General features: G+C 38.6%; 1 protein-coding gene across 10 annotated transcripts in view; it reads right to left on the bottom strand.

The window, feature by feature from the left end:
- Nucleotides 1–7,096: 7,096 nt before the first annotated feature.
- The window catches only part of Cald1 (caldesmon 1), a 188,233-nt gene continuing 179,533 nt past the window's right edge, over nucleotides 7,097–15,796 (bottom strand). For 8 of the 10 annotated variants that reach the window (XM_008823448.3, XM_029558848.1, XM_029558847.1 and 5 more), the window contains 2 exons: nucleotides 11,467–11,547; nucleotides 7,097–9,360 (listed from right to left, as the gene is read on the bottom strand). In XM_008823448.3, coding sequence (XP_008821670.1) covers nucleotides 9,352–9,360; nucleotides 11,467–11,547 — 90 coding nt within the window. In that variant the 3' untranslated portion in view covers nucleotides 7,097–9,351. The remainder of the gene's footprint in view (nucleotides 9,361–11,466; nucleotides 11,548–15,796) is intronic. The other 2 variants (XM_017795691.2, XM_008823451.3) reach the window with 1 other exon arrangement.

Raw genomic sequence — 15,796 nt, 5'->3', positions numbered from 1 at the left:
GTTTTCCAAGTATAGTTTAGAAAAACATATAGCTGCTTGGTGCCTTCATGGACTATTATAGGTTATGAGATTTGGGATATTGTAGAAACAGATAACAGACTGCAAGCTTGAAAGTTAAAGAAGGCAAAGCACTATGATTTAGGCATGGAAATAGGCTAACATCTCTAGATTTTTAGGCCAGTAATTCAGAAGTTTGGGACTTCTTGTTTGGACACTGGCCTGAGAAAATCTTAGATCAAGATCTTTTGAAAATTAGTCTTCATAGTCGTACTTTGCTTTATTCCTTGTGAGTATCACTAAGAGTGACATGCATGGTATGTCCTCAAAGGTTTATGTGCTGAAATCTAATTGCCATTGTGAAATTGTAAGAAGCATGGAAATAGGCTAACATCTCTAGATTTTTAGGCCAGTAATTCAGAAGTTTGGGACTTCTTGTTTGGACACTGGCCTGAGAAAATCTTAGATCAAGATCTTTTGAAAATTAGTCTTCATAGTCGTACTTTGCTTTATTCCTTGTGAGTATCACTAAGAGTGACATGCATGGTATATCCTCAAAGGTTCATGTGCTGAAATGTAATTGCCATTGTGAAATTGTAAGAAGGTAGAAACTTAACCCTACTGGTGTTTAGATGTGATGTGGTCATTCAGAGGTGATTAAGATGAAATAATCAAGATGGAGTCCTCAGGACTCAGTCCAAGTAACTTTATAAGAAAGGGAGAGACCAGAGAAGATTGATTCCCTGTCTCTGCTAAGTGGTACCTTGTGCTTCTTTGGGACTTTGCCAGCAAGAAGGGCATCAGCAGATGTGGCCCCTTGACCTGCACCTCTGGAACTATGAGCCCAAATAGGCTACTTTTCTTTAAATTACCCAGTCTGTGGTATTGTGCTACTGGCAGCAGTAAATGGGTTAAGACACTCTTTATATATGGAATCCGTATTTTTGGTTGGATTTTAGTCATGGTTAAAAGCCAGTTGTCAAGGTGAAGCTCTGAGAAATGATCCAACCAAGTTATACAAGAAGTAGAAGCTATTTTAACTCAAATATAGTCACATATGTCAAAAAATTTAGAGAAAAATGATAAAGTGGTGCATAATAGAAATAGTTAGAAATTCAGGAAAAATTTGAGTCATATTCATTCAGCCAATCTTCACTGAATGGTTAATACATATCAGATACTGTTTGTAGTGTGAGGTTATTACAGGGAGCAAAACATATGGAGATTATGTTTTAATGGGAGCAAGCAGGCAAGCCAACAAGAATAAGAACCATGCAGATGATCATTACTCTGAGAAGAACAAAGAACACAGTGAGTACTGGAGGTACGTAGGCCTCTGCAGGGTAGTTCTTTTACGTGGACTAGTCAGAGAAAGCCTCTGACCAGATGGCATTGGGGCAGAAGGGCGAACCATAAGGAAGGCCAGAAGACCTTGCCAAGGCAGGGGAAGCAGCAGGTACAAAAGGACTGAGAGGTGTTGAATTGAGCCAGTGTCATTTTAAAACGCTTTCATATATTTCTCCCCCCCGTGTTAAATTTTAAATTAAAATGGTTGTCTGAAGTATTTGCTTTCAATTAAAAAAAAACTTTAAAAATTGTTTTTAGCTACATTTATTGAAGTGGGGTGTGCATGCCATGGTGCACATACAGATGTCAGAGGACAACTTGCAAGAGTTGGTTCTTTCCACTGTATGGGTCCAAGGGATTGAACTCAGGTTATCAGACTTAGTGACAAGTGCCTTTACTCATTGAGCCATCTCCCCAGCCCCTAAATTGTTTTTTTCCATTAAAAAGGTTTTTTCCCCTAAGTTCATTCTTCTGTTTGAGACAATAACACATACTGGGAATTAAATTATTGCTCTTAAGTTAAAGTGAAAAGAAAGCCAAGTAAATTTCTCAAAGACTGAGTTTTTCCCCCTTCTCTGTGATCTTACCAGGGAAGGTTTACTGGACAGACCCCTTATAACACCAGCCTCTGCCTTTTCAGAAGGCAGACTTAGTCCTGCAGCAACTCTGTTCATATGATAATCATAAAAAAAATAGCATAAGAAAAGAGGAAAAGGGAACTAAAACTATATAACCTCCAAAGGCACAATCGCTGGCATGGGAATCAGGAAGAAAATGAATTTTAGAAAAATGACCAAAATTAAGTTATTAGGAATATTATTTATTTTGAATAATTTATTATTTTTGAATTTATTGAGCAGAGACCTAAATGAGAAAAAGAAGGGACCAGAGCATTCAGTTCTTTATGACATCATAGAAATTAGTGACCATGGGGCTTTTGAGGTCTTGTCACAGTTTGACGAAGCCATTCTAGGACTTGGGAGCCAGAGTCTAGTCTAGTACCTGTGTGTGCCTTTCTTAGAGTATCTGCCTTAAGATAACCCACTCAAAGGACAAACCTTGCAAAGTATTTTCAAGCTCAAATCTTGAGATCCATCTGTTCCACCCAGCAGCTAACCAAGACTCAGTCCAAGGGTCATTCCCATAAAGATGCGTTGTTTACCCCTCTATCATCATCATCAATAACTTGTCTTTGGTGTTGCCACTGAAAGTGACTTAGTACTTGGAAATGAGGCACTGCAGTACTTTTGTCCTCTGCTCAATAAATAACAGGGTAAAGCACCTCAGATGAGAAGTGGTGTGAAGCCCTACAACAACAAGGCCTCTCTTCAACAAAGTGTCCCCGGACCGGGCAATGGAGACCTGTTGGCCAGGTTCCATAATGTTCCAGCTACTTTAGCCTCCTAAAACAACTTCATTTTGGCATTTAAGATTTCATTGTGGTATTTGATAGTTAGAGGTATAAAGTTCATTTTGACCATTCAGAGCTCTCCTTCTCACCTCTCAGAGCAGCCTAGATCTGTCCTGAGTGGTGGTGGCTGGGGAAAATGGGAGGCACTGTTTGCCATTTCCATTCTTCTCTTCTTCAAGATTCTTGCCTCTTGCACTGTTGGGATTAAGATATCCTGGGGCCAATAGGACAAAATTCTCCTTACCTGGCTAAGTTACCATCTGGCTATGTGGTTGGATTCACACGCTCATCTGTGGACTTCATGAGGAGAATAATGGCTTAGCCCCCCTCTCTGCATCAACACACACATAATGGGCTCTCTTCAAAGCATGCTCAGGCAATAATCTCTTGTGAGAGACTGAGGGGAATACTGGTTAAGCTCAGGAACCTATTACAGGAGGTCAAATATTCTGAGACTTAACAGCTGAATGACTGCTGGCAAGTTTTAAAAGTTTTTTATGCCTCAATTCATTCCCTGCAAAGTGGGGTAATTGAGTAGTACCTATCTTGTAGAGTTAAGATTAACATGAATGGTATAAGTGAACAGCACGCACAGTTCTAAGCAGTTACCTGTTCTCCACTCATGTAACATGGGGGGTGGGGGCAGGATCCAGCCATCACCCTGTGGCATAAGGCAGTGAATAGCTTTCAAAGTATCCTGTGGAACCAGTAGCATTAATGTTATGTGAGAATATTTGAGAATGCAAATTCTCAGGCTCTACCTCAGTCCTATGGAATCAGAAAGTGGTAGACCAATCTACACTTCAGTAAGCCCAGCAGGTGTTTGAACTTGATGTAGTGCACATTTTGAGAACCATTGGCATAGCAGGTAAAGTGTGGACTCTGAAGTTAGAACACCTACTTGGATGATCTTGAGCAAGTCATTTAACCCCTCTCTGACGTCATTTCTTTGTAAATGGGAATATAATGTGTACGGAATATATTCTCATTCTCTTGTTTTCTATGAGAATATCTGAATCACACATTCTCACTTAGATCCAAGTGGGTGGGCAAGAGGAGAAGGAGGAAGGAGGAGGAGGGGGAGGGGGAGGAGCAGAACATGGTCCTCAGACATTCCTGGGTTTGGAGGAGGAGGAGGAGGAGGAGGAGGAGGAGGAGGGGAACGAGCTTGCTTCTCAAAGCCAAGTCTATAAAGCAGCAGCATCAGAATCATTAGAAATGCTAATCCTCAGGGCCTGTCCAGACCAACTATAGACAATGTACATTAAAAATACATTAAATGCTCCCTGGCTATTCTAAAGGACAGTATATAACTTAACTCCAAACCTACTGAATAAGAATCTCCTGGGAGTGGAAACTTCTCATTTGCATAATTAAAGGTTCCATTTTTTTATTCTGATACTCATTAAAGATTGAGAAACCTTACTGAACTCAGAACAGCTAATTTCCATTATGTCAAAACCAAACCAAACCAAACCTGAACTCCCTCATGTTGCTAAAGTTGGCAGGCTGCAAGACATACAAAAGAAGAAATTTATTGTAAGAAAAGCAGGTACGTTTTCATTGACAAAAGGTGGATGAAAATGAAAACCTGTGAAGACCACTAGTCTTGCATTCTGAATGATGATAGTTCTTTGCATAATTTTAGCATATTTGGTAAGAAATTATTAAAAGTTCTCTCGATCACCAGCCAGACCTGCTAAAAATATGTTAATGAAACTTTTTTTTGAAATCACATTTCAAGATAGCTGTCATGCTAAAAACATGTCATGGCAAAATTCCGCTATTAAATAAATCCAAATTAAAGTAAATGGCCAATATATTCTCAGTGGAGTTGAGATTCGATGAGCTGATACATGGACTATAAAGCTGGGAATAAGACAAATTAACCTCTCAGAACTCTATAAAATGTACTACCAAAAAGTTATGACAGAACATCCAAAAGAATTTGTAAATTGAGTTGCTCATGAACTCATCTAATGACTTACCAAGCACTGTTATGTGCACTGGTATGTCTACCACATGGGTTTCAGGGATTAAACTCAAGTTATCAAGTTTGGTGGCAGGTGTCTTCACATACTGAGCTATCTCACTAACTCCGAAACCATAAGATTCTTTTTTTTTTTTTTAAACACAAGCTTAAGATAAATTTAACTGAAGAAAATCTTCATTAACAATGAACAATGAAATGAACAATTAACAAAGATTACCATTCTTTAAACATTCTATACATTATTAATATATACTGTGTATTTCCAATCAATTCCACTCAAGCTCAATTTAAGAAACACAATTTTAACAGGTTTTATACAAAAAATACTCCACTAAGAAAGTAAACTGCACAAAAATAGGACAAGTGTAGTGTGTATAGCAAGATAGCTTGAAGCAATCTATTATAAACCATAAGATTCTTAAAGACACATCTAAAGCTAAAAGATATAAAGTTATAAGTAAATGGGTAGATAAACGGGGTTGGAGAGATGGCTCAGTGGTTAAGAGCACTGACTCTGCTCTTGCAGAGGACCTGGGTTCAGTTCCCAGTACCCATATGGTGGCTAAGAACCATTTGTAACTCCAGTTCCAGAGGATTCAATGCCCACTTCTGGCTTCCATGGGCACTGCACACATGGGTGCACTTACATATGTGCAGGCAAAACACTCGTGTAAAATAAAAAATTAAAGATATGGATAAACTTAAAAGATACAAATAATAAGAATAGAAAAAAATAACTTTAAGGGAAAATTTTGGGCTAGGAAAGCAGGGTCATTTCATAAAGATAAAATATTCAAATAAAATCTATTATTTCTTCAAAAAAATTCACCTCATAAAGTGCTATGATTCTAGGCTTTAATGCACCTAAATCATCCCCTTAAATAGAAAAGGTTAAATTAACAGAGTTAGAGGAAATAATTAAATCTGTAATCATCATGGGAGATTTTTCATATTTTCTTCTCAGTAATAAAGGAAAAATATTAAGAATATAGAGTGCAGGGACTGGAGAGAAGCCTCAGTGGTTAAGAGCACTGGCTACTCTTGCAGAGGACCCAGGTTTGATTCCCAGCATCCACATGGCAGCTAACAACCATCCACAACTCCAGTTCCAGGGCATCCAATGCCCTCTTCTGACCTCTGTGGGCACTGCATGACCTGGGTGCACTTACATACATGCAGGCAATACACTCACACACATAAAATAAAAATAAAATATTTAAAAAAATTAAAAATAAGAAAATAGAGTGTTTGGGAATATAATTAAGAAATGACACAAAGGGGCACCATACTGAAATCCAGACCTTGGTATGCTATCTTCACCTGTCTGGAGGAAGAAACATAGGACCATGAGATCTATTTTTCTCGTCCATTTTTCCATTTATATGGAAGCACATGTATACACAAGGCAGTATTTGGGGAAGTTCAGGAGGTCTGGGCCAACAAAAACTTTTGAGATCTTCTGATTTTGGATCAATTAGTGTTACATAAATATGCAAAAATACTATGTAAAATGAAGTGAGATTTCAAAATGAATGGTGTATCCTACATGGATGTATCTACTATAAAAGATACTCCCCTTGGAAAAACAGTACTGTCTCTCTTGGGAGCCAGACACTGAGAATGAGGAGGAGGAACATTTAGTAGACTTATTCACCTTCTGAGACAAACTCCTGCCATTCATTCATTCATTCATTCATTCATTCATTCATTTTGTGAGACAAGGTCTTGCTATGTTGCCCAGGAAGGCACCTGCTGTCATCTTGCCTTCCAGCCTCCTGAGTAGCCTAGATTACAAGTATGTGCCATTGCACCTGGTCTTTAGTTTTATTTTGAAGAATTTTTAAAACATTCTGTCAGTTGTCTGCCTCAGTAATTTAGAACATTTTGTTAGAAAATTCCCAGTAATAAGTATTTAAAAATCTGAAAATGTAGCCAGGCATGGTGGTGCACTCCTTTAATCCCATCACTCTGGAGGTAGAGGCAGGCAGACCTCTGTGAGATCGAGGCCAGCCTGGTCTATATAGGGAGTGCCAGGTCAGTTGGGGCTACAGGGAGACCCTGTCTCAAAATGACCCCCTCCAATATCTAAAAATGTGCTAGGCATGTTAACACATACGTGTAAATCCTGAAAGCTGGTGAGGATCAGGAGTTCAGGGTCACCCTTGGTCACTGTATAGTGAGTTCCAGGCCAGCCTGGGCTACATGAAACCTTGTCTCAAACTACTTTTCTCCTTTATAGAGTGAAACCAACACTCAATATGAAATACAAGTTTTGTCTTGCCATCCTCTTTATTATAATAGACACACCTCTCATAATCAATATAGTACAAAAAAATTCACAAGGTAGAGACATTTGGAAGAATTCCATTTATTGTGGATGCATTTTCACAATATATTTTTATTGTAGCAATCAATTATCAGTGAAAAATATCGTGTCCATAACAGTCTTTAAGAATTGCAGATTCACAGAACATGCTAGTCAGCTTGCAGTTTTATCTCTTAAAGATAACGGAGAATTGTAATCAAACAAGTAAATGAGGAATTTGCTTTATCAAAGATGAAATCAAAACTCAAAAAAACTCTACCCTAAAACTTATGTCATCCAAATATTGGAATAAAAGTCAGGATCATGACATTCTCTTCTCAACTTTGAACTTTCTAAAAAATCAAAACCTACATAAAAGCAATCAGGTGAAGCTCTTGTTCAAATGTTTCACAAAGCAGTGTCCCTCACCATCAGCCTTAAATCAAACTTTGATCCATTTCACTCCAATGATGGAAGTCATGTACATGGGTGTGCCATGTGCAATCTATTTTATCTTACCATAGACTAATGTCTACTCTGTCATGGGTGGGTGACTTGTGTAGTCTTAGTGTCTTTCCTTCCTTTGGCCAAAGTGTGCTAAAAGGTAGGGGATTCAACTAACTTTTACTAATTCATGAGGGAAGTAGTCTTTTCAAGGCAGTGGTTACCCCTTAAGCCAGCCTTCCCTCTTACAGGGAAATATATAGATTAGAAATAGTTATTAAGGAGGCTCTTTTGGGGTGAAAGAAATGAAGAATAACATACTTTTGGTTACGTCAGCTGAGGTATGTTTACATAATGACAATGTATGTATATTCTCTATCAGAACATCTTGCAGAGACACTGGGGTATTTTTTTTTCTCATTATCTATTCAGAAGAATGAAAACTTACAAGCTAAAATAGGATCTGATATCTGAAAGGAGAGTCACTAAAGACTCTTAGGAAAAAAAGTAAAACTAGTATTTGTTGAAATTTCAGCATATTATCAACTTATGACAGTACCAAATGACTAATAAAGACAGAAAATTTTAATTAAAAAAGTCTGAGTATATAAAAATGGAAGCATTGCCATGCCTCCTCAGTACTGGATTTTACTCACTTATCTGCTTCTTGACACAAGCCCAAATTGGTCTTTGTTTAGGCTTCTACATGGAATTCTAATCTGTGCAATATTCTTGACTTTAAATTGTAGAGAAAGGAGAGACCTTAGATATGTAGGTCAACTTTTTGGGAACTTCATTATTAGAGATAAGCAGGTGAGCTTGATCCAGATGGTAGACTTAATAAAATTCACACTGGACTTCAAGATTGCCTTCAATTATAAACTAAATACTATGTCTTATAAGAAAATTCAACTAAATTTTGACACTTCTAATTTCTCTTTTTTTCAGTACATTTTTCTTACAGGTCATTGGGCATTGAAAACATATCTAAACCTAACCTTCATATTTCTACTGGCAAATATGAAATATTAATATGTGATTTTAATCTTTAAAAAGCTGTGATATTGGCTAGTTACAAGGACATACTACTAAATATAATCTAACACATGACAAAGCATTCTACCATTAGTGTGTCTGTCTACATGTATGCACATTACATACACAGTTGGGTTATCTAAATGTGGGTTAGGCGACTGTCACTACCAAAGAAATCCACAAAGCAACCAACCTAACAAAAAAAAAATCAGTACCACTGTCAGCTAAAATAATCATTCAATTTAGATATGAATCAGCACACAAAAAGTAATATCTCAATAGTACACCTTTTTCTTTTTTTAAAAAAAGACAATCATTATTGCCCTGTATCTAATCTGAAATGGGTTACTTTCAGACACAGTTACAATTGCCTACTTATAAAATCTCTTCCATGCTTTTGTCTAAAGTGCAGAAAAATGACTTTTGTATTAAAACAAAACAAAACAAAACCTATGGTTATTTTTTTTTCTAGATACTGCACACATTCCTCAGGCAATCTTAACCTTGAATTTCCTTTGGTTGACTTCCAATGTGGTTGGTGTCACTATTCAGACGATGAGAGTAGAAAGTCTATTTCACAGCATGGGTTTCTTTAGATACAGGCTCCTGTGCAAAGGCAGTACTTGACCATGAACATCTCTAGTTGTGATTATTAAATATAGTGAGCATACACATGGGTTTACTGGGATATTGCAAAATAAAAAAGGAAAATGAACCCAATTTAGTAAATCAATATAAATATAAAACAGAGCCATTAGCCCTCTACAACCGAACTGGTCCAGCAAGACATCTTGTGCTTGGGTTCTTTCTTGGATGGTTTCAAACCTGCTAAGAGAAGAGGACTTTAAACCAGCAGCCCACAGAGCTTCAGTGATAACTACGTTAACACATAATGGTGACACGAGAGATGCTTATTATTGCTTTTCCCCCCGTTTCCCCCTAGCCATCTCTATATGCTATCCTATACCCTGATGCCATAAATCATATCGTCAGTGTTCTGTGTATTTTTATTTCAAATGAATGACCACAAGACAAGTACTGACATTTTGGAGCCGAGATTCCTGACCCGCTGGCTGGTTAACTTAGCTCTGGATCTGGTGGTTATATTCTATTATTGCTGTAGTTCAGTGCAGTAGGAGGGAGTTTAGGGAGGAGTGCATGCTGTGTGAAAACCGCACCCCTCCACTTTGTACCACTGTGTTTCACAATTTCAGGAGTACCACCCATGTTGTCTTATGTGTGAGTGGTACTCTCTGAGTCCTACCAGTCCAGAGCATCTCTGCTCCACATTCCAGAGCTCTGGCTAAGAGGCATGTGACCACAGGGACTTCATGATACCTGTGATGGCGGGCTCTGGAAGGTCCACATCCCCTACTCAGAAGGGAGTCTGTCTTAACCTGCCACTTCTGAAAGGCCAGATATCTATGCTAGCCAGATTGTAAAGGTCTAGGCCGACAAGTTCATTCTTTGTTTACAAAACCAAACCATCCTTTCCCTACCACTAAGAGAAAATTATGCAGGGAATTTAAAAACATTAATTTTCTGCTGAATGTACAATCTCAAAAACATTATGGATAATGGTTAGGAATGCAGGCTTAGATTGGACTGCTTGAGTATCAATGCAGGTTTTTCGCTACTTGTTTGATGTGTTCCTTCAGGAAAGTTATTTCATCTCTCAGTGTCTCATTTTCCTCAGCTGTAAAATGGGAATAGTCCTACCACTTACCTCCCATGATGGCTGGAGGATCACCGGAAACAGTAATGGTGCCTGGCAAACTGTGGGTGCTCCCTTAGTGTTAAAGGTTGGCAGTGGTGACCCCCTAGGTACTTTTAGTATATTTAGCAATCATTTGGAAAATGAAACTTATTTAGAAGTCACTGTAAATAGAGGCTGGGCAAGTAGGTTCCATGGGACCAAAAGAGCAATATATAACTAACAGAGTATACAGTGCACCAGATCTAGGAGTGCAAAAAGTGGGAAAGGTGAATGAAGGCGGTCTCTCACTATAGTGAATCTCAGTGATGCTCTAGCTGCTGCCACCATGCTTATTAGTGCTGAGTTTGCTTAACACATCTCTATCCCCAGAGTTCTGCTCAACTCAGGACCAGAGTCTTCTTGCCTTACTTATTTCTATGTTGAAGGATAAGACTGGGCCTATTTCTTGAAACAGAGAACGGCTACAGTTTGGAGTGGAACTAGTACCTTGTACAAAAGAGATCCCGTTTGTTCTCTAAGAACTTGCTATGTAGACTGGCCTCAGTCTCAAGAGACCTGCCTGCCTCTGCCTCCCAAGTTCTAGGATTAAAGGCATGCACCACGATCCCTGGCCTCTGAGCATCTTTTAAGCACCAGCCAGAGCCCTTCTCTGAAGAGGGAAAATACCCTTTTCCCAGAAGATCAAGCATTCTTGGCCATTAGTTTTTATGCAATAGCATTTTGCCTTATTTTTGTATATTGTTTTAATTTTTTTGCCATAGCCACCTTAAGTCTGAGGCCATGGGCGATGTCTCCTAAGATGATTCCAGAAAGTAGCTTTGGAGCCACTGAAAGAGATAGACATTTCCTCCTAGGGAGTTATTTTCCCCAAATGACTGTGGAGCCAGGCCCGGACTTTGTAAAGAAATGTCGACCATGGTTATGCCACATAGCTGTCTTGGCCAACTTTCTCACCACTATGGTGTATCTAGAAGGTCTTACTGGGAACCTTTCCCTGACTAAGGAATTATGCTATATAACTGACAAAACTGCAGTGCCAGTGGCTCTGTGAACTTGTCCTTTCATTGGGCTAGACACAGAACTTTTAGAAACTGATGGTCATCCAAGCACAAATGTGTGAGTCAGCAATATTTCTCATTCGACCCCAGGACATCATACTGCACAATTCACTGGGAAAATAATTCTCTCTTTGAAACACAATTCTTCTTTTAGATTACCTTAGTAGGGGAAGTGACCTTATCCACAGATTGCTTTTCCCAGAGGTTCCTCTTGCCAGATACATCTCCTGGCCTCAAGTCCTAATGAAAAGAAAACAGAAAAGAAAAGGAGTGTTAATTTCTGGCTAGGCCTAAATAAGTTAGCCAACACATCTATTGTTTGTTTAGTAAATTCGGTGTTGGGTACACTTTGTATCAATGGTCCAAGATGGATGGAATTGAAAGGACCATTAGCTGTTACATGAATTTTTACAGACCTTGTCCTGTCTCATAAGAATGGGCTAGAATCACATGCAGTATTTGAATCCTTGTCCCTCACCAAAGACTTACTGTTTATAGACCATTGAAACTGGAATATAAACATGTTTAAAATAATATAACTTATTTTTAGCTTTCTACAGTCTTAGAAGTGAATCAAGTGCAGGATACTTAAAATAATTCATTTGGGGTTTAACAAGTGCTTCATGCTTTGCAGATTGAACTTTCTTTCCATGCCCCCATGTCCAGCAGCCCTTACTATTTCAAGTGCACACTAGCAGCCAACAGTGCATGTCTTTTCCTGAGGCTTCTCTCTGACTGCAAATGCCCATGTTGCCTATCCTGGAGGCAGGTTGGAAGTCTTTCATCACGGGAGCATCCTGAACTGCTGAATGAATGATAAACAATGCTTTTCAGACCCACCCTGTGCCTCTGGGCAGATACTTGGAAGCATGTGTTCTTGGGTAGCTCCCTGGTGGCATTAAGTTCTCACAGCCCTTGTGGTGATTTGCTTAGTAACACACTCTGTGGCTATCTTCTGCCTGCTTGCTCCTTACAGTGTTTTCTTCATTTCCCAAACAAAACCCATTGTGCTGGGATCACTCTTTATCTTAGGGTCTAGTAACCAAAATAAAGACACTAAAATCATTTTTTTGCTTCCTGATAGCCAAGTGGGTAATTCAGAAGAGGACTAGCAGAACCCAGCCCCACAAAAATAAACATGTATCACAAGTGGTAACCATAAGAGAAGTGGGAGATTGATGAATGTGAGAAGATGTGGGACTCCCGGGAAGGAAGCACTAAAATATGATCTATTATATTTCCACAGCCTTGAGTTCTTGTTTACTATCTCATAACTAATTTCATTTGGATAAGACTCCAAATTTCTGTTTCTATTTACTTTTCTTCCAAGCATTTGCTTGTATTAGTACTTGGCAAAAGATAGCCTGTAGAAAATGAATATGCTTTACTGAAATAGTACTGCTAATTTTGGCAACCCCTTTCCTCATTCAGGAGGCAAGGCTAGCAACCGAAGTTATCCATGGATAGCAGTCTTGGTGGACACATTCCTAATACAGAATACCGAGATCTCAGCACTGAAAACGAACTGTTCAATAATCCCATTGTCTTACTCATTGAGTTTCTGGATTTTCTCTGTGGCATGAATTCCCAATATCCTATTAGAAAGTTATACCTATTTAACTTGGAAACATGAAACAACAGATCAGATTTGAAAAAAAAAAAAAAGAATTCCACCATATTTGCCAGTGTGGGTAAAAGCTGCCAAACTGTCTAGAAGACTTTAAAATTTTTGGAAACTATAAGAAGGAATGTGCTAATAGAAGCTTTGGAAAGTTGCTCTAATCACATATTTGATTCATAGGAGACAGATATTTTTCTTTCACATGAATGGTCTACCTAAGAAAAATCTATTGCATTTCTCTTAAATATTACCAATGAATCTTTTGAAATCACTTAAAGCAGTTTTAAGAAAATATTAACATCCACATTGTAAGTTGGTATTTTTAAGTCAAAGGGGGAAATATAAATGGAATTACCTGACCAGACTACGTTTTAGAGAAAGACCCACTCCGGAAGAAGAGGGAGAAATGAAGGCAGGAAAGGCAGGTTTCCAAGCAACCAGAGACCCAAGAGTGAAGAAGAGAAGCCTGCTGAGAAAGACAGCATTCTCTTTTTTTAAACAAAAAGAAAGACAAGTTAATTTTTAATTGCTACATAACATGTAGGTTATATACAAAGAATAAACAAACCAGCTAAAATATTCAGAACTGAATTCCAGTTACAAAGTTATCCTGGAAACCTACAAACTCTACTCCTAAATAACTTAAATATCCCAGAAAGACACACAGGGTGGACAGTGTTTAATTGTAAATATGCTAATTTGGGGGGCATATTGACAATTTTGAACACTTGTAATTCATAGTATCTATGAAGATGATGCTGTAGTAAACTATTAGTCCTGGGTAGTTTTTTCCTCACTGAGTCTTACAACTCAACATGCCCGTCCTATGAATTACTCCTTTAATTCTTTTCTGGGTTTCACCGTGGGTAAGGACTATTTTGTTGTAGTAATGTCTTTCTGACTTTTTCCTAATGGCCACACACCACACATCTACAAAAACAAACCTCAGCTTTCTCCCCCACCAATCCGCTCGAGAATAAAAGCAATGGGTTGAAAATAAATTGTGTCTTGTCCAAAAGCAGCAGGTAAAACTGGGGTTTTGCTATTTGCTGTAGTTTTCAGATAATGCTCTGACATCCTGGGCTCAGGCTTAGTTTTGCCAGAGTCCCAAAAGTCAACCTTGGATGCCTGCTATGAAGGACCAAGCTCATATGCCTAAAGAGGCTGGTGTAAAAAAGAAAGGGAATGGAATCAACACATTCAAGAATGCATGCTTCCTATTTCAAACACATGCTCAATGTATAATTTGAAAAATGACAATAATGCGTAATGGCATGGGTCAGAACATGGTTAAGGTCACCAAGTGTGAGACTTCATGGATAGGACCTAGGACCCTTGTCTGGGCTCTTTGTAGCCTACCTTCCTTGAACATTTTGCCTGATAATCTTTATGCTCTACTGTAGGATCCTTGAAGACTTTTCCACACTGAAACTTCACCTCTATTCTACAGGACCCACAGTATCAGTGAATCAACTTGTTTTGCTGGACTCTAACTCATTACCTTTCAAAGAGACACCACATAGCTAGCTATATTTTGATAGTGGTGCTAGGTCTAAAGTATGGGAGGAAATACTACCAGAGGAGTATGCAAAGCTTTAAAATAGTTTAGTAAGTATCATCAAACAAGCATTGTATTTATGACATCAGCTTCATACTGCTTTCTTCCAATCTGGTCCTTTCTCAAGGGGGCCACACTAGCCCACCAAACCCAGTGGGAGGAAAGTGATCACTAAAATCTATATGAACTGCCACATTCTTTCCCACTCTTCTGTACTCTCTAGGACCAGATCTAGCCAGTCACTCCATAGGAGGTAAAGCAGTTAATGATTTTATGTTTCCTGCAGTACTTTTATGTTCTGTCATTTTTTAGGAGGCTATCAATACCCTAAAAAATGTTATTAACTTTCTGGTGTGGGAACCTTGAAACAACTGTATCGATGGCAATTAATCTAATCCTTTTACCCCTTCCATTAGGATGACATATGGCATAGAGAAAGAAGACAGTAAGCTTGTCAGTTCAAGTACTGATTGTAGGGAGTAACCCCAGACCAAATTCATGAATACCATCTGGTAAGGAAACACAACCGATAACAGTGCTATAGACGTGGGGGTGGAGGGGTCAAGGAATCAATCATCTCCTTTAGCAGTATGCCAGACTCAAAGAGAAAGCCTTTGCGTCCTTCCCTTTCCTGTCTTGAGAGTCCCTCAAGGAGACCACAGACTTCCTGAACTGACATATTACATGGAAGAAGCATCATTAGTTCCATTTGGTTATCAAAGGGATTCAGTACTCAAAAATTTAGAAATCACTGGTCTGGAACCATAACATTCACAGAAATGACCATGATAATTTCTGTTTGGAAATAGTTTCTACTTTTTATGTCACCATGGGTGTTGGTGAAATGAAACACTACACATGCCTTTGGGTATGGACTCTGACTTCCCCCGTTTCCTTTGAGAGGACTCCCTCTCCTTTATCAACTGGGGGAGGGAAACAGTTTCTTTGAATGTAAATGATTTTTCCAATTGTAAATTGGGTTGACACTGCTTTATACCTCATGTGAAGCCTTATGCAAAGACTTCAATATTAATCCAAAGGCTCAAGAAGTTACACTCAAGAAGGGACTACAGACACTCCCATCCTTACTTTATAAATTGCAAAGTACTAAGATTAGTGACTTTGGAGACTATATGTGGAACTAACAGATGCAATTAAATTCTGATGTGGCTTAACAACACAGAAGCCTGGGATTTGGGGTGTTTTTCTTCTTACAGAATGCTGGGTTATAGCAGTTCACTCTTTCCCTGGATACTAATAACACTACAGAGCCAACTTAATAGAGAAACTGAGTGGTGAGCTTAATATGG

This window comes from Nannospalax galili, unplaced genomic scaffold (genome assembly GCF_000622305.1).
Source record: "Nannospalax galili isolate Female #2095 unplaced genomic scaffold, S.galili_v1.0 scaffold307, whole genome shotgun sequence".
Lineage (NCBI taxonomy): Eukaryota > Metazoa > Chordata > Mammalia > Rodentia > Spalacidae > Nannospalax > Nannospalax galili.
The sequence above is the reverse complement of the archived record's forward strand: the minus strand, read 5'-3'. Positions and strand labels throughout refer to the sequence as shown.